Source organism: Hesperophylax consimilis, chromosome 24, assembly GCF_061612785.1.
Source record: "Hesperophylax consimilis isolate HC1 chromosome 24, BYU_Hcon_1.0, whole genome shotgun sequence".
NCBI classification, from domain to species: domain Eukaryota; kingdom Metazoa; phylum Arthropoda; class Insecta; order Trichoptera; family Limnephilidae; genus Hesperophylax; species Hesperophylax consimilis.
Genome location: NC_142859.1, coordinates 9,820,980 through 9,841,701, shown reverse-complemented (window position 1 = coordinate 9,841,701; position 20,722 = coordinate 9,820,980). Strand labels below are relative to the sequence as shown.

General features: G+C 35.4%; 1 protein-coding gene across 1 annotated transcript in view; it reads right to left on the bottom strand.

Annotated features, from left to right (window-relative positions):
* Positions 1-6,834: 6,834 nt before the first annotated feature.
* The window catches only part of RYBP (ring and YY1 binding protein), a 28,212-nt gene continuing 14,324 nt past the window's right edge, over positions 6,835-20,722 (bottom strand). The window contains exons 2-3 of the mRNA XM_089646559.1: positions 13,549-13,932; positions 6,835-12,874 (exon numbers count right to left, since the gene is read on the bottom strand). Of these exons, the coding sequence (XP_089502685.1) occupies positions 13,565-13,932 (368 nt within the window). The 3' untranslated portion in view covers positions 6,835-12,874; positions 13,549-13,564. The remainder of the gene's footprint in view (positions 12,875-13,548; positions 13,933-20,722) is intronic.

The following is a 20,722-nucleotide window of genomic DNA, read 5'->3' as shown; positions in this document are numbered from 1 at the left end:
CAGTAAATAGGCATCTCGCATTATAATATCACCATTTACTTCTTAAAAGTAAAATCTGCTTTTGAATGAATAGACATTTTTACATGGGAGCGCAAATTACTCGCCACGTTATGAACAAATTTGCGAAGTCCAAATTCGGCAAAATAAATTTCTTCTATTTTCAGAGTCGAATATTTCGTTTACGTATTTAGTTAAGACACTTTTATAAATGTTCATAATTTACTTCCCAGCAACCAACCAGCTTTGTGTTTCGCGTCCAGACGTATCTCGATGTGATAGTATATGTTTCTACAACTGATCCATATTATACGATGTGAATATGCTTAAAATAAAGTAAAATAATGCTTATATAATATATGGAATGTAATACGACAATTGGGTTTATTCTCTTTTTCACATCTATTTTTACAAGTTTTCATATCACAAGTCAACATTTTGCCGTGTTATTTCGTAAAATGAACCGATGATGCCTCGACCATAGTTTGCACAAGAATGATGACGTCACGTTTTCAAATTTCACTTGAGGCCATACGCGAGCACAGCCGGCTCCAATGGAACCGGTATGGGGAGTGGGGATAATACGCTTTTAATCACTTAGGGCAGGTCTACTAATATTCATATGTCTATGTGGAATACCCATTTTAAATCTTAAAAGCATAAAAAAGTATATTTTGTTTATTATTTCAAAATCTCTTACAGAGGCCATCACTTATTTGGTGAACATTAGTCCCTCCCATTTATATAACAACAGTTTTACTTGTGTACCAAAATTCCACAGAATTATGATTCTATCTAATTTATTACTACAAAAAATCTGAAATTAAAAAAAAATTGTTTATGAATTGTTAAGATGGAAAAATATTTCACTGCAACATACCAGCAATGACGTTTCTTTGAAAATATATTTACAACTCGATTTCAAATTCTACGCAATAGCTATTTCACATTCCGAGGACCTTATTAAACCGATTAATAGCCTATTATAAAATAATTATCGTGGCTGGCCATTCTGATGATATTTAACCCAATAGACGCGTCCGTATCATATATGAGAATGTGATGATGTTGCACATACGCAACAATCGGCTGTCGCAAATACGATCCACTAGGTTTCATGGTTGGTTAAGTTAAGCTCCCACATTCCGAATTTTTTCCGATTTATTACACATTTCTCTTGAACCCTTTGAGTTCCTAAATTTAAATTGTTTTTAAGATAATATCTGTACATTTGTAGAGCCGAAACAGTAATTATATGAAATTCCCTCGATAGAAAAAAATCGTAAATTATGCTCCAAAAATGACTAAAAACACATTTTGTTTTGTTATTTACATGTTATAGGCATGAAAAAAAATCACAGTGTATCGTTAAATGCAACTAAGGCATCTGTAGAGAGATTTTTGCTCTATTTAATTTAATAAATATTTTCGTTTTTTTATAATATTAGGGCGCTCTCTTTAACATTCATATTTACATTATCTCCCTTTCAAATCATCTTAGTATTCTTTTTTGGATGCTTACTAAGGAGCCTTAACAGTTATTCGTATTATTTGTCAGTCCTATTGACATCTACAGATTATAAATATAATAAGTTCTGTGATATGATAGCTACTTATTTGAGGAGCGGGTTTATATCAAGATATTCAATATTATTTTTAATGAATAATCTGAATAACTCAAACATACAGGGCGATACTGAGAAAGGTAGACATTATTAAGCAAGCCCTGGCGAAAGACCACTATTTAGAATCGAAAAGTTACTTGAAATGGCTTATGTCGTGTTTGGCCACTATCTGATTAGCCAGGTACTTCCAAACATTCCTCTTTCTCACCAATAAGATAGGTGAGTTCGGTTGGGTATGGTATTTAAAATAATTAAGTCTACAATACTAAATCCTCATCACACTAACCGATAAATGTTGCTTGTGTTGTGATGGAGGACTTAGCCAGCCGAGGAATTGAACACACTACGCCTGGGTGGGACCCAAACGCGATGTCAACTCAGCCACCGACCGGTTATAAGCAATAATCAAAAAAGCAATAATTTTTTAATGAAATACTAGTATTGATTGAATTATTTGGCGGATATAAATAAGCCGAAGTAGCACAGTGGTTCCGTGCACTTGACCAGCAATCAGAAGGTGCGGGTTTAATTCCCGCTGGCGGCATTTATTTGTAGGTACTCGGAAGATTTTTCAATTTAAATTTGTGTATATTTGGCTAATAATTATTAATTATTGCTTTTAATAATTTGTTATCCTTTGTGCTTTGCATAATACCCTGTCTTGTAATCGCATGTTTACCTTTAAGTAAAATAAGTGAACGGCATAGTTATGCACACGGACGTTCAGGTGGCTAGCTGCGGGTCTGCGTAAACTCGTGCGTATATCATCAATAAACAGTTACAAATTTACTGACTGTTATTATATGACATTCTCCAACATAATAAGTTATTCAGTTTAAAAAGTGTCTTGCTCAATTCTAAATTTGGCGTTGAAAAGGTTAATGTTTGAACTGTTGAAATCCTATTTTCTCACCGTCGCACTTTGGACGGAATGGAAAAAAAACGCGAATTAAGTGGTTTTTGCAAATGTTAATTTTTTAAATATTTATATTTTTTTTAGTGTAGTACAATAGTTTCTGCATTTTATGTGTTAATTTAAATATGTCAAAAGGGCTTGATGGAAGTTTGAAAGTGTGTCGTAAGTTGGATATTCGACATCGCGTTTTTCAGTTCACTCCTACGCGTGAGCAGAGTCGGTTGTCTAATAAGTGACGTTTGGATATATTTACAAAAGTTTGTTATGGCTGACATTCCTCAAGGTATTCTTAATTTAATTTACTAAACTATATATCCATATATCATGTGTGTGAGATTTGAACTAACATCTAATTTTACACTATTTTTGAATTTTTTTGCTGTTAAAATGCATATTTCAATTAGCATTTAGAAACAAAACATCGTTTGTTCCCATTTATGAATATGAAAGTATTTTAGATTAAAGTCTCACCTTTAATGTCATATATAAATTTTGATCATCTTTTGTCCTTCCTTGAACAATTTTGTTATTTTCAGGAAGGCCTATATGCATTCCCCAGAGAGAATTATTCGAGGCATTAAAAGAACGGGGTATATTAAATGCCACTTCTGTGAAATCAACAGAGTTTTTAATTAATTACGTATCACAAAAATACCACATACCGGCAGGTTCTAACATTTTGAACCCTACATTTTACAAAAACATTAAGAATTTTTCACTACAATTAATGAAGAAATTTCTACATAAGAGTATATTAATATTTTTACTTAAAAATAGTTATAATTCATTAATAATATTAAAAAAAAATATTGCACTAATATTTAGCCAGCACACAATTAATTCGTGTTTTTTCTTCATTCCGTCCACTGTGCGTCGGTAGCAGGTTGTGGGCGGATCAAAGTGAACCTTCTAGTAAGGCCCGGTATATGAGTTGATTTTAAGCTCGCATTGGTTGGAATTTTGAGCTTAGCGCGGCTTAGAATAATCCTGATATATTTAGATTTCTTGATAGCATGAATAAATGAATTAATTTAATGGAATCTTGGAAGTGGGAATTAACCCATTTTCCCACATCCGATCGGGCCGAAGCTGGGCAGATAGCTAGTTTTCGATGACAATGCATTATATCTACTTTTGTTGGCACTCGTGCACCTACACGATTTTTCTGGCACAACGTATATTTACAGCAATCAATATACGAAATAAATGTCGGTACTATCCTATTAGGATTTGACTTAGGTGTTGGTGGTGTTGACTGCAGTCCCTGGGGAGAAACGTTCAATCTCTCTCAAACTAAAAAAACATATATTTACATTTTTTTAAGTTTTAAAAGACATTTTAAGTGAAAAAGCCAGTCCCGTGGGAGGAAGGTTACTAGGTCGAAAATTGAAAATAAATGTATTATGACTGAAAAAAACTTTTTCACGAGCTTATTTTTTTTCTTTGTTAAACAAAACTACTGTCAAATGTTTTTCGAAATATCAACGACAGCAGTCTATTTTTAGGTGGATTTAATTTAGAGTTAATTTTTGATAAAGTTCCCCACTTCAATCAACATAGTGCTATGTATATTTGCAGGAGTGAGTGCATCCATCATGTAATTATGACGAACTAACCGCTGATAACAAACCATTCTCATGTTGAAACTTTAATTTCCGTCTTAAAATATCTTATCATTGGATCTTATGATGAATTACCAATTAATAACACCAATATTCTGAATCGCTCGATAAATGCCGATAAAATTAGACAATTTACGTAAATTACGGTGAGATGGAAGTATGCAATTATTTACGCAATTGTCAAATTTTAACGGTTCCATGTCTAAAAAAAGTAACTTTTCGGTGGCTTATCAAGGATTGAACTGCGGATTATCCCGCTTAAATTTGAGCTAGGAATGGCATACATAGCGGGGATACGGAATACAGACTGACTGATATACCGGGCCTAAGCCTAGCCTAGTATCTCTATAGTAGCAGAGCTGCTAGTATAACTATTAGTACCGGCCATTTCCTCCGTATCTCGGAGCGAAATCTTAATTAATGAAACGTAATAAGAATTCCCCACTTGTCGATAAATCTGTCACTCGATATGGGAAACGGATGTAGTTTGGTGAAATGATCGGGTTATCTGCGTATCGGACAACTCCAAAGGATTTATTGATCCGTTTCTAAAAATATATTGAATAATTTTATTAAATTCTGGCTTTTCTCTGGATTTTTTCGTTGCTTTCTATTTTAAGAAAATTAGAACACTTTAACAGTATAAATAGAGACCAAAAATATTGCGCTGAAGATGATGGAAGACATCGAGGTCGTCCCAAGGAGACATTATAATCAAATAATTTGATTATAAGATACATACTCCCATTCTCTGACAAGCTCCTCGTTTCAATCGCATTCAACACAAACTTGCTTTGAATTATCATTTTGAAAATTGAAACTGATTGTTCAGACAAGCAATAAAGTAGGCAACTACCTACAATCGTAAAATCAATTCACCATCATCAATCTTACTAATTTCGGTCGTCTGAGGTGATGTGCGTTATTCCGATGTGAATTTTTCACGTTGGAAGAACCCAAGTTGGCTTTGAATTTAAGTGTCATTTTATAAATTGGAACTGATTGTGCAGGCAAGCGATAAAGTAGGTATCTACCTATAATCATAAAATTACTCATTTTATCTTGAGGTGATTTTTCACAAAAACGGCGCTCTACAAATTATCCAATTATTATTATTATTATCATCATCAAAAATAGGTACTAATGTCGGTTGTCTGTGATGATGTGCGCTAGTTAATCTAGCGTGAAAACTCAAACATACTTTAAATTTAAGTGCCATTTTCAAAATCGTAACTGATTGCTCAGACAAGCAATTTAGTGGGTGGGTACCTTACCTTTAATCAGATATGTATTTTATTTTCACACATAATTTGATATTAAAATGGGAATTAATCGTTTAAATTTTTTGATAGATTTCGTGATTTTCAAGTTTAGGTACTAACTGCGTTCATTCGAAACGTAAATTTCTGGTCGTCTCTAACATTGACAATATTTGTTTTTAATACTATCAGCTTCATAAATCCTACAATTATATCTAAGCCCGTCGTCCCACGGGTCGACAAGCAATCAACATAAACCAAAAGCTGCCTGTGCTGCTGTCGAAACCTGCGCAGAAAAGTTCCACACCGAACTGCGTTCATGGACCTAAGAAGCCCTAAACAGAGTATTAGTGCGATTTTGTAAGAATGCCATTGAAGCCAAATCTAGGGTGATGGGAAATCGCATGACAGCCATCTTGTATGACTAACTTTTGAGCTGATTTCTATGGAAAGTGGTGCATAATGAACTATTATTATTTTATTTTTGTGTTGTTAACGCAGTTATAATGACTCGTGATTTTTAGGGGTATTTGATTAGACAAGGAATGGTCAAGAATAAGACATTAAGGCGATGACATACGTAGTAATGCAAAATCATGTGTTTTTGGTTTGAAGATTTGGTCGCCTAGAAATGTTTCAGATGCTTTAATTAAATACTGCGAGTAGAATACATCTTGGCCTTTGATATAATCGAGTATTTTTTTTAGATAAGTCTTTTTATAAGCCCAGAAAAAATAATGTAAAGGCCTATGAAAACTGCTTTAAAGTTCAAAATCTTCTACTTACGAACCCATTTTCGGTTATGATTTTATTGTATAATGTGGCTAATTAAGTTATTTATAAAATGATCGGAAAAAATTTAAATATTTATGCTTGAACATTAACAAAATAAAATAAAAGGCACTTTTTGGCCATGTTTTTTTCTTGCATGAATCAAAACAGGCGGATGGTGTTAAGTGGGAATTTAAACCTTATCGCCATCTACGTAAGGGTTGTTATTGATAGCGGCTCAATTCAAAATATTACACGACGTAGTGCATCGCCTTAACAAATTTATTTGATGAGACAAGGAATGATCAGGAATAAGACATTAACAAATTTAAGTACGTTTTTCTCACCCCACGGCTTCAAATTACTTTCGAATCGCTCCGTCCAGGGCTTTATGGGTCCATGATTGCGCTGCAGACGTTACCTTACTATGGAACATTATTTTGTGCGCAGGATAATTTATCCCGTGATTTTTCATCCCGTGATTTTTCACGAGTCTGCGGCGCTAGTTATTAATATAATATTTTCTGTTTCAATATTGTGATAATGATAATAATTTCTTCTCATGGGGTGGAAAGGAGATTAAGACAAAATATTTTCCGCATTTGGTTTTATTCAACATAAAAAATAATTTAATAATTCTTTCCTTAAACTAAGAAGTACATGTTTTGTTCCCTTACAACATTTCGATACACAATAAATACATTTCAACATTTCAATTATTCGAATTCACAAATAGGACATTAGAGTTACATGGAGTTATACACTCAGGAAACTGTATATATTATTACAATAGTATGTCATTCAAATTAAGGAGACGCATACAAATAAATAGTCACATAGTTAGGTGAATTAACTGGCTTCTTACTCATAAAATTATTCAAAAATTAGAAGATAAACGTTTAATTAAAATCCGTTGGCAATTATTAGGTAGGTACTACACAATCATCAACTATAATAGCAAGATGGCGAATAAAGTAGGTACCTATGCTAAGATATCATAGATCATTGTCAGATAATTAAATTCACTATTAAAAAACTATAAAATCCATGAATTATAAAATCTACGTAAAACATATGGTTAAAAATACGTAACAATTAGGGTAGGTTAAAATAATAAATACACGAGGAAGATTATAAAACAATTCATTAAGAAACACATTATGATTGCCAGGTATCTTCAATTTATTACATAAAATGGGTCAGTAAAGTAAAAATGTAGATATCATTTTGTCGTTCGATAAGATTTTTTTTTAAATAAAAAAAAAAAAAATCTACCACACGTCGCCACTGATCACACTGCCACTGTCGCAACGGATCACGTGATACGCACTTCTTCTCGCCTGTACGGTACTGCGGGAACGAGACGGAGTGCATATCACGTGATGCATTAGGTTACGGCGACGGTGGCGATTGCCCAGTGGCGAAGTGTGATGGAATTATTATTTTTTTTTGTTTTTTTAATTGAAAAACATTATCACCGATCACGTCTATTTTTTTATTCTAAATATGCTTAGGAATCACTAGTTTAAGTCCGTTGGGTACGTGATGATAAACTAATGTACGTATTTCAATTACTTGAGGCGGAATTGTTGTGTTGGAATTTGAAAAAGTGTTTATGAATTCTGTTGGTTTTATTAGATCGTAGATTTTCCTAAAAACGCCTGTCCAAAACCGAATATTCCTAAAATTTTCAGTAAAACAGAATTTATAAGAATTGCGACAGATCGAAAAGCAGCTTTGAGAGTAGCCGAGAAGGAAACGCGTAACAAGATCGTAAAGGGAACAAGCAGCAAGGACAGAAAGAGTGAGAAAACGTCCGAATATAATCCATTATACGAGAGAGGAAAAGCTTTTTATGTATGTCCCTGGGTGGTCCGATTAAAACCTTTAAGTATCAATAATTTCACTAAAGCCTCTACAAATTATCTCATTTTTTTTACAAATTAGCGATGACCGATTGTGCTCAGATGTACAGGGTTTTCCAATAAGAGGTGTTATTTTGATATTCAATCGTAAAAGAACAATGGTTTCGTTGCTTGTGTGGCACGTAGCGCCGTCTTGTTGAAAGTAAACGTTGTCCAGATCAATACCATCCAATTCCGGCCATAAAAAATCATTAATCATCTCTCGATAGCGCAATTCATTCACCGTAACTGTTGCTCCAGCCTCATTTTCGAAAAAGTAAGGTCCAATGACTCCGTCGGACCATAAACCGCACTAAACAGTTACACGTTGAGGATAGAGAGGCTTTTCAACAATAACTCTTTGGTTTTCCGAGCCCCAGATGCGACAATTTTGCTTGTTGACGAAGCCACCGAGGTGGAAATGGGCCTCATCACTCAAGATGATTTGCATTTGATTCACTCAAATGAATTTTAATAATTTCAATGCGTTGTTGAAGCGTATATCGCTATTTTTATTAATGGCGTAGTTTCTACTTGTCAAATGTCAAAAAATGACAGCTTCAAAAGTAACATCTACCGAAATAGCAGGCTTTTCAAAATAACACCTCTTATTGGAAAACCTTGTATATACTTTCATTAAACTGATTTTTCAACGCTGGTTTTCAACGCTGATAGTAGAATTGAGCCAAAACATTTTATTTTTTTATAATTTGGAAAGAGTTTAAAAAAGAAGAAAAAAATTTGCGTGCTGCCGTTTTTTTGAAAACATAAAGTGTATAGTGAAATCTGGTGCCAATGATCACCAAACTATACACGAGTGATGGCTACCCAAATGTAGGGAGATGTTTTTTATGAAATAAAATTAATTATGAAATTAACCTTTTTATATAAAACCTAAAAATATCGTATAAGCTGTCAAATCTAAACCTATACCTATACAAACATTGTTGACTCGAAAATAAAAATATACAGTGTGTCCGGAAAGTGCTGTGCAGAAAGTCCGGAAGGTGATTCTAAATGATGGTAGAAGTAAAAATAATTAATTATTATTTTTTGGTTAACTAATGTTTTTAAGACAAGATTTTTTATGCATAGCACAAAGGGTAACAATTATTTTACAAGCAATAATTATTCGCCTGAAACACTCATCCACATCCACTCATCCACGGGTAAGAGATAAGCCGCCATAGCTCAGTGGTCAGAGCTGTCGACCGGAAATCGAAGGGACACGGGTTCGAGTCCCGTTGGCGTCATGTAACTTTTATCAGGAGATTTTTCAATGTGGATGAGTGTTTCAGGCGAATAATTATTGCTTGTAAAATAATTAGTAAAAATAATTAATAGAATTTTTTGTCATACTTATTATATTACCTGAAAACTAACTTTCCTCTTCAGTTTAATTTGTTTGTTTTCGGGAAGGAATGAATAGAAATCTTGGAAGCGTAAATTAGCCTACTTCCCGACATCCGATCGAGCAGAAACTCGGCAGATAAGACTCGTTGTCAATGCATTCTATCAACATGGCATCACGTAGACACATGCTGACATTTCTCTGAAATCGGATGACATTACAGCAGTTAATATACTAAATAAATGTCGGTCCTACCCAATCGGGGTTTGGCTCGGTTGTTAGCGCGGTTGACTCTAGTCCCTGGGGAGGAAGGTTCAATCCTCAGTCAAACCAATAAATATTGTTTATTATTGGTTGATTTTTTTTATGTTTGCATTCAAAATGTTGTTTGTATAACAAATTTGAAAGGCGATGGACTTTCAAAAACAATTTTCAGATTTCAGATACGTTCGGAAATATTTAGTTTATTTAGATTTTCTTGCAAAGCGGAAATACAAATGCCGATACAATATTGCAACGACATTGATTTTTCCGCTTTGCAATAAAATCCAAGCAAACTAGATATTTCTGAACGCATCCGAAAACTAATAACTGTTTTAGAAAGGTGATGAAATGCACAAAAATTGTGCTAGAGACCTGAGGAGTTAAAACGTTCGAATTTAGAAAAAAGTTTACTATCAGTAGAATCACCTTCCGAAGCTAGTGTACTTTATATAATATATTTTTAAAAAATACCACAACAAACCCCAGAACACCTCGTCCAAAATACCTAAACGAAGAAAACAAAGATACCAGTAGCAAATTAATACAATTTCAACAGATCGGCAAGTGCAGGGGATTCAATCAACTCTATTTACAACTCACCCGGTTGACAATCCATAGTTAGGTTAGGTTAGGTAGAGAAACTATGACAATGTCGTACCCATACGAACCTAACTAACATTTACACAAAAAAAATACTACTTTTAAATCAAGAACCTTAGTTAAAACATTAAACGAATCCGAACAAACACATAAAAATATAAATTATCATGGACTCTGAAGAAATTTAAATACATAATTAAAAATCTACAATATTTTATAATCATAAAAATTTTGTGACGTTTACGAGAATTTCACCTTAAACAATAATTGTCAGGCATGTAACTAAGTAAAAAAAATAACAAACATTGCAAAACCAATTTTATTATAACAATACAATTATTACCAAGAGAAAATTATCAACAAAAATTCTATGTAATCATTAATCATTTTAAAACGAAGAAAAGAAACAGATTGATCCATTCTCCCTATAGTGACATACCGCTGATAGTGACTTTTAAATCTCGATCTCTCTCTTTTACCTAAACGATGCACGTTACACAGAGAAGTTACAACGGAGCTCTCAGCAGCAGGACAATACCCAACTTATCTACTAAATTTTTAATCATTTTTTAAATGGACTAATTTTCCATAATCCTTTCATATTATATTAAGAAATAATGTATCCTGCACAGTTATTCCAATATCGAGAGGTAACTTCAACCATCTTCAATTAATTAATTAAATATAAAAATATGCTTAACTAGATATTATACTGACAGTCCATTTTCTGATAGCAGACTTTATTCAATTTTCAAAATCAATACTGGGCCACAGAATCACAATTTAATATAATTACACAATCGCCGGCCAGTGCACTCAGTTTCAAATTTACAAACCGTGTAATAGTAGAAATATAATCCAAAATTAGAACCTCAAAATCGTGAAAACATTTACCCAACCTACACTATGGTTAGAACAAACATTACAAATTTTGCAGTTGATAATCAATTTTGAATTATTTCATTTCGAATACGCCGACGACACATCATCAGGCGAAGATATCACCAAGACATTTGTTTTAAAAATGAACCTGGCTAAAAATTAATTCACGGAGAAAACTTCCTGTCAAAAAATATTGCTAATTTATTTAGAACCTTTTCCAATTATTCGTATTGCTGTTAAAAACGGGATTGTAGGCCATTAACGCATGAATTGCTAGGTCGTCATGATGGCCGCATACGTGTTCATTAAGACAAACGAAGGTGGAAGAACACGCGTTCCGATATTATTACGAATTTACTTTATCAGGAAACGGCATGCAGTCAGGTTTTTAAGAAGATTACCAATAATTTGAAGAGATTTTTAATAAATTAGCATTACTGACTTTTCTCCGTGTGACCCATTTTAAAATTTATGGATGACCTTAACCTATGGTGAGCGTATGGATGACCTTAATATTTATTTGAGTTTATGGATGACTTCACACGACCTAAAATGTCTTTCAAATGAACCCACCGATGGATTAACCTTATCTTTGTAATATTGTTAATAATAGATAAACAAAACACGCAAATTATGTCAGTACAAATATAAAATATAATACGCACGTAAAAGACACAAAATAAAAATACATAACATGGTAATAGATGGAGAAAAAATGCAGGTGTAAAACAAGATTCTTAATGAGCTTTAAAACAGCTTATTTTGATAGTTCCAACAAATTAACGACTTACTAGTTAAGTTAGTTATTAATATTTACCTAATTTGTCGGCTGAGATGTTAATTATCAGGTATTCAGGGACTATAAATCAAAAATTAGAAAGTGGAAATTGATAGAATAATGTATTTATGTTAGTGTTGCAGAGCGACATTTTCGATTTAATGTAATTTATCTCTTGAATTCTTGAAAGTGACTGGTCGATAGTGAAGGGCCGTTAACAGTCAAAAAATATGTGGTCAATAGTATCGGTTACGCACGTTAAAACAATGATATCAGTACACGGCCCTAAGCACCTAATTAATATAGAGAATAAACTATTCCTTAAATCAGCGGCAAACTTGGTGATTATTTGGAGTTTGATTTTTTAAATTCTGATGGAAATATGTAATTTTATTTCACGGAACTTTGGATGATATCAATGAAGTTAAAACTCAGACTTATGGAACAACATACATACATCAGAAATGTATGTTAATTACCGATGTACACAATTATTAAGAAGATAATATAACATGTCGATCTAGCCTACTTAATAGAACTATAGACATCATTATCATTGGCGATGTCCGATATATCTGCACTGCATTTATAAATAAATTAAAACTAAAGTGGTGAAGCACATGATAATGTAAATGTCAATGAAAAGGTACAACAACACTTGTTTATTGTCTATTTCACTATGAACAGAATAAGTTAGTGGCGTAATGGATACAAGCGTTGGTTTAATAAATAAATTGAACACAGTGTATTGGGGATGCTTTGGGCTGGCTGTAGCAGCCAGAGTACATCAGTCATCGGAGTGTGGTTAGGGAAATGGGCTCACTATTCGGGAGACTCAGCCTTGTTGCTCTGGAGGTCGCTGCTGGCCACATCGAGTCTATTGAGGTTCACAACACACACTAAACCTGCAATGAAGGAAAGTTAATTATATTTTTAGCATTTTGTCCTCTGCAAATCCAATTCGGAGTCCCACAAGGAAGCCTTCTTGGTCCGATTTTATTACTTGTGTTAATAATTATTACCCTAATGGAAGCGTTGCAAGGTTTATTTCCTCAAAAATCAATCAGCATAAGAATCTTTAAATTATCCACTACGCATCCTGACGTACACGAGAGTGAAGTGGTAGATTGGGCTCTATCACATCAGGAAAGTTGCTACCTGGGTGATGGTGAAGGGCAGTTATAAGGAGTGGCTATCGAGGATCGAGATGAAGTCATCAGTGTAAGGCCATTCCCTTACACACGATGGCCAAATCTGGATGATGAACGAGACAGTACGTTCCAGAATTCAAGCTGCCGAAATGAGATTTTTGATAGGAGTGACCGAATTAAAAGGCAGTCATTCCTGGACTCACTGACACTCAGACTCCTACTCACCCCTCATAACTTCCTTTCCTTAAAAAAAACCCTCCACGCACCATCCCCAAAGATGACATAGGCCCTGAGGGAAATTATTTTCGTCAGAGGTTCCTACGTGGAACAAATGTAAAAAAAGTAGCCTAGGACAGGGATGCTTGTCGAAGCGATAGGTCCACGACCCGAATAGGACTAGGGGAGGAAGATGACGATGAGTTTCTTACCGAGGGCCGGCTGAGATCATGGTCTCGTGTCGCTAGAGTCCTCATTATCGCTGGTATGCGGCGCCGGTGTCCTGCGCTTGTATTCCGTGATGACCACCGTCACGCTGTTGACTGTCACCTCGCGTTGCTGGGCGGAGCTGCGGTCCACGTCGCGCAACCGCGGCGGCCAGCGGCGGCGTCTCCCCGCTCCCCGCCCGCCGCCGGCGCGCCGCTTGGCCGCTCCCGCCGTCGCGCCACCCGCCGCCCCGCCCGCTGCGCCGCCCGCCGCTCCACCCGCTGCCGCGCCGCTGCCTGCCGCTCCTGCCGCCCCGCCTGCCGCGCCTGCCGCGCCAGCTTGCTGCGCCGCGAGGGCTTGGTTCAGCCGCGGCTTCCGCGTCGAGGTTCCTGATAGACAAACAAACAAACTGAACAATATTCATTCCAAAAAAATCATAACAATAAATTCGACTTATTTAACTCGACACCTCACAACTTTAAACCTAAAATCAATATATAACATTCACACAATACTTATTAGTCTACACATACTAGAACCATACCTTACCCTCCCTCCCACCATCTCCCTAGGCTGTCGTTAGGCTTTTCTCTTTTATATTCACTAATAATTAAGAAACACCGGGGACCGTATTGAAATTAAATGAATGACTAATGAACTGTAATGAAATTAAATGAAGTTAAATGGAATGAAATGAAATAACGTTAAATGGAATGAAATTAAATTAAGTTAAAAGGAATGGAATTAAATGAAGTTAAGTGAAATAAAGTTAAATGGAATGAAATTAAATGAAGTTAAATGGATATAAAATTATATTAAGTTAAATGGGATGAAATAAAAATAGTGAAGACAGTTTTATCGAATCTCAAACGAAAATTTGAAATAAATCTAACAATGACGCCAATCGCCTCGGACTATCGTTCAATATTCAGCATATTATTAATTTCCGATTTTTTTTAATATGACCTTCTCTTTAAATTAATGAGATGCACAAGATGGAGTAAACAAGTCGGCGGATAAAAATACGAACATAATAATTATTTATCAAAGTGTGGCGACTATCTGGGGCCAGGGAAACACAGCAAAAAGGTCACCGTCAGATAACCTATCCCAACTTGCTCAGATTATTCAAATGTCCATCACATGATAAAACAACCTATAAAACCGGACAGTTATAATACAATATGGCACATAATGCAGAATAACAGCAGCCTTCACTTTTACTATTGAAAGATTAAAAGGAATAATTACAGAGGTGGAAATAAACCCCCCTACAGACCACTCAATTTGATTGGTTTAATCGTTGAGTCAACCGTTGCATAAGATGACGCGATGGTTGGTTCAAATTCGTCAGTTGCTACTCCGGGAAACACACGCAGCATGCTTCATACTTTATCAAAAAATGCCACCACTTTAGTAGCATCTTTAACCAACTAACCATCGCGCCGTTTCTCCGCCGTACGAACCGTTAAATAACTCGTTCTTAGCACACACTCCTTGCTACATTCATACATCGTCTCATACATACTCTTTTATTATTCTGACTCTTAACATGGCCCGACTCAAGTATTTGATCGTGCCATGTCTTCCTCGGGCGTCCCCGATTTCTGCTACCATTCACATTTGCGTCATATATTCTCCTCACACTCCTTTATTCGTTTATTTGCTGAACATGCCCAAAGCATCTAAGCGTTCCTCTCTTAATCTTACTCATTACGCTTACATCAGCCTTGCATTCTATACGGATCTCCATATTTCTAACACATGGGTTTACCACAGATAGGTACTTGCTTTTCCCTTCCCTTTGCTAGTTCCATGTCTCACTGCCGTACATCAGGGTATGTAACAATCTCGATCAATGTGACAATCTACATTGTGGACTGCTAGCTTCGCTTCTTTGGACTAACTTTGGTTATTATTATTATTTTTATAAAGCTGAGACGGTTTACATCATAGACATATGAATATTAGTAGACCTGCCCTAAGTGATTAAAAGCGTATTATTTCCCACTCCCCATACCGGTTCCATTGGAGCCGGCTGGGCTCGCGTATGGCCTCAAGTGAATTTAGAAAACGTGACTTCATCATTCTTGTGCGAACTATGGTCGAGGCATCATCGGTTCATTTTACGAAATAACACGGCAAAATGGTGGCTTGTGGTATGAAAACTTGTAAAAATAGATGTGAAAAAGAGAATAAACACAATTGTCGTATTACATTCCATATATAAGCATTATTTTACTTTATTTTAAGCATATTCACATCGTATAATATGAATCAGTTGTTACTATCACATTGAGATACGTCTGGACGCGAAACACAAAGCTGGTTGGTTGCTGGCAAGTAAATTATGAACATTTATAAAAGTGTCTTAACTAAATACGTAAACGAAATATTCGACTCTGAAAATAGAAGAAATTTATTTTGCCGAATTTAGACTTCGCAAATTTGTTCATAACGTGGCGAGTAATTTGCGCTCCCATGTAAAAATGTCTATTCATTCAAAAGCAGATTTTACTTTTAAGAACTAAATGGTGATATTATAATGCGAGATGCCTATATACTGTCAGATTGATTTATTGACGAATCACAGTCAGCTTTACCCCCTTCGTTCTTCAACAGTTGATTTACCCCTCATCTTTAATTTCTAGTCTATATATTCATATGTCTGTGGTTTACATATAGTTTCCGTGAGTACTTAGGCCATAGGCTAATTGTGCTATCTCCCATTTTACCTCATTCAGGACTCATTTCTCTTCTCCAATCCCCATTGGTTCCATGAAGACCCCAAAAGGGAAGAGAGCCTCATCTCTTCTCTCCTAACTTTGGTTAACCATTAACACGAAAACAAAAAGACAAAGTGGGCAAAAAGTAACTCATAGAACGAATAAAATTCAGTCATATGATGATACTTAAATAATATTTTGACGGTTTGATTCTTGTATCCTTTTGAATACATTTGAATTACTCCAAAAGGATCGCACGAGCATCATCTATATCGGAGAACATCTTGCTCGTAGTATCCCAGAAGCCAGATAAATAGTTACATAACGTCGAAAAATGTAGTCATGCAAGGCATTTTATTTATTTTTATTAGTTAAATGTGCACTCACGACAACTACGCACAACGGCTCCCTAGGCAGACTGAGTAAAGTTGGTTAAACTATTCAACCACGCTACAGACGATTCAACATAGTTGGACGGTTGGGTGGGTGAATGGCGGTTATAATCTTTGGTGGTACAACCATTCAACTTAATAATCACGCCCCCATATCGCATACAACACATATCCACACATCAGATTGTTACAACCGCTCAACCAAATTGAATGGCGTGTAGGGCCCATAAGAACATAAAAATGTGAATTTTGCATACTACATTATTTGCGAGAATCAGTGCTACTACTCGTCAAACTTGTAACGAGGAGATTTTGAAGACTGAGGAAGAATCCCAACTGCTCCCTGCCAACCGGAGCCATTATAACGGTAAACTATAATATTATTATTTTGCATGAATTGAAATGGCACACTCCACGTTTCGAACCCGCGAACTCCGGATTCGTAGTCGAGAACCTTACTCCTCAACCGCGGAGGCACTCGGTGCTTGAATTATACTTTATTGATAAAGTAGGTAAAGGGGAGAGGCATAGGACTAGCAGATAAAAAACCGCTGCCGCAGTTTGAAAACTTCAACGGTTCTTTTTGCAAATAACAGATGGCGCCACCTCCGTTTACAACAATCCTAAACTGTACAGTCATTAAATTATAATACTACCAGATAAGGTTAGGGCGACTATTATTTTTTATCACTTATTACATGACATTAGCAATGCCTTCATTGTTTACGAGATTAGGTACTGCACAAAAAATCCAACTGCCCGCTCGGAGCCAGCACGGAGAAAAACGAGATAGCTGATTTAATAAAATCCTGTTAAAAACGTAACAGCTGGCCATTTCCTGATAAACTATTAGTACTTATAATAAATCGGAACACGTGTTCATGCAGCTGGGTTTATCTTATCATATAATGACAAAATGCGGAAATATCAGAATTTTTATGAACACGTGTTCGGACATCGATTCATTCGTTAAAGTCCTGCAGTCTCGTTTTTAATCGGAATACGAATAATTTGAAGATTTCTTTAATAAATTATCAATATTTTATATCAGTAAGTTTTCATATAAATACATGCATTGGAGTCGTGCGTGATCAGTAAAAAAAAGCATCTTATTATTGAAATAGATAGCGATAACGCCTGTTTCGCAAAAAAAGCGAAAAGATACAAGAAAAGGATGTTTTTCGCTATCCACAGCGGCAGTGAATATCGCTTATATTTGAATAGGCGTTTAATCGGAGCATGTTGTAAGGGCGAAGGGAGATGGGAAGCAATGGAGAAGGGGAGAGGAAGGTTGAAAACAAATAGGTTAGTACTGGTGGCAGTTTCATTGGAAATTCAATCGGTGATTAAAAAAGGGAGAAAATATTTACTCATCTGTGTATAAATTCTATGTTGGTGTTTTCCATAATCATTATATGTACAGGGTTTTCCAATAAGAGGTGTTATTTTGAATAGCCCGCTATTTCTGTAGATGTTACTTTTGAAGCTGTCATTTTTTGACATTTGACAAGTAGAAACTACGCCATTAATAAAAATGGAACGGTACACGCTTCAACAACGCATTGAAATTATTAAAATTCACTTGAGTGAATCAAATGCAAATCATCTTGAGTGATGAGGCCCATTTCCACCTCGGTGGCTTCGTCAACAAGCAAAATTGTCGCATCTGGGGCTCGGAAAACCCAAGAGTTATTGTTGAAAAGCCTCTCTATCCTCAACGTGTGACTGTTTGGTACGGTTTATGGTCCGGCGGAGTCATTGGACCTTACTTTTTCGGAAATGAAGCTGGAGCAACAGTTACGGTGAATGGATTGCGCTATCGAGAGATGATTAATGATTTTTTTATGGCTGGAATTGGATGGTATTGATCTGGACAGCGTTTACTTTCAACAAGACGGCGCTACGTGCCACACAAGCAACGAAACCATTGATCTTTTACGATTGTATATCAAAATAACACCTCTTATTGGAAACCTTTGTATTTTAGATAGATCTAGTGGAATTTCTTCATACCACTGCAATATAATTTTGCTATTCATCGGAGTCTGTGGCTAGCGAATATAATGCCGTAGGTTATAAAACGTTGTTTATATACAAAAAAAAATCACAATTTACGAAAGAAAATTATGGTTTTTTATTAATTAAAAGTAAAATCTCCTGTAATTAACATATTTCAACAAAAACTTAAAACACGGTAATGACCATAGACATATGAATATTAGTAGACCTGCCCTAAGTGATTAAAAGCGTATTATCCCCACTCCCCATACCGGTTCCATTGAGCCGGCTGGGCTCGCGTACGGCCTCAAGTGATATTTGAAAACGTGACGTCATCATTCTTGTGCGAACTATGGTCGAGGCATCATCGGTTCATTTTACGAAATAACACGGCAAAATGTTTACTTGTACTATGAAAACTGGTAAAAATAGATGCGAAAAAAGAGAATAAACCCAATTGTCGTATTACATTCCATATATAAGCATTATTTTATTTTAAGCATATTCACATCGCATAATATGAATCAGTTGTTACTATCACATCGAGAAACGTCTGGACGCGAAACACAAAGCTGGTTGGTTGCTGGGAAGTAAATTATGAACATTTATAAAAGTGTCTTAACTAAATACTCTGAACTAACTATGACTCTGAATATAGAAGCTGCCTTACTTTGCCGAATTTGGACTTCGCAAATTTGTTCATAACGTGGCGAGTAATTTGCGCTCCCATGTAAAAATGTCTATTCATTCAAAGCAGATTTTACTTTTAAGAAGTAAATGGTGATATTATAATGCGAGATGCCTATTTACTGTCAGATTGATTTATTGACGAATCACAGTCATCTTCACTCCCTTCGTTCTTCAACAGTTGATTTTACCCCTCGCCTTTATCTTCTCGTCTATTAATTCCTATGTCTGTGGTAATGACAGAAAATATCTCTTGATTCTTGCAAAATACTAGGTATTCCATACAAATTTTGTGTCAACAAATCTCATAGTAGCTGCGCACCCGAGCAGCTAACGGATTCCTAAGGTGTGCATGCTCGCACGGTTTACCGCTGAAGCACCACGAGCATGTTTTGTATGAACTATTTCTTAGAACAGAATGTTCCATACTCGCTGAATTATTAACGCACGTATGACATTCATTTCGAATTAGCTCTCGGGCAGTATCAATACGGACAGGTGGATTTTTTTAGCACTTTAAACAGTGCGGTATTCAAAGTTCATTTGAATAGCGCACTGTTTAAGGCGATGCCATACGTAGTAATGCAAAATCATGTGTTTTTGGTTTGAAAATTTGGTCGCCTAGAAATGTTTCAGATGCTTTAATTAAATACTGTGAGTAGAATACATCTTGACCTTTGAAATAATCGAGTATTTTTTATATAAGACTTTTTATAAGCCCAGAAAAAAATATGTATCAGGCCTATAAAAACTGTTTTAAATTTCAAAATCTCCTACTTACGAAGTTTTTTGTTATGGTTTTATTGTATAATGTGGAAAATTAAGTTCTTTATTTTTATAAATATTATTTTTGATCGCAAAAAATTTAAATATTTGTGCCTGAACGTTTGCAAAATAAAATAAAAGCAAATTTTTGGCGATGTTTTTTTCTTGCAGAAATCATAACTGGCGGATGGTGTTAAGCGGGAATTTAAACCTTATCGCCATCTACGTAAGGGTTGTTATTGATAGCGGCTCAATTTAAAATATTACACGACGTAGTGTATCGCCTTAAAACCCACTTTAAAGAAAACCTCCACTGGTTGGTATCAAGATATCCTTTAGTCTATGCCCTTTCTTTGTTCTGTAGCCAGGCTTAATCGGTCACCCAGCTGAAGGGAGTTGATTGTCAACGAGTTCTTATTCTTATCACTCGGTGGGTTTAACGGATTCCAAGGGTCAAAAACACCCAGCAGCGATAACGATTATTATTCTTCACTCAAGACCATCACCACCAATCATTGGCGGTTTTCAAGTGCGTTTGTACAGTGAAATCCCATTAAAAAAGATATAAAAATGTCTTAAAACTTAAAAAAAATGGCGACCGGATAAATCAT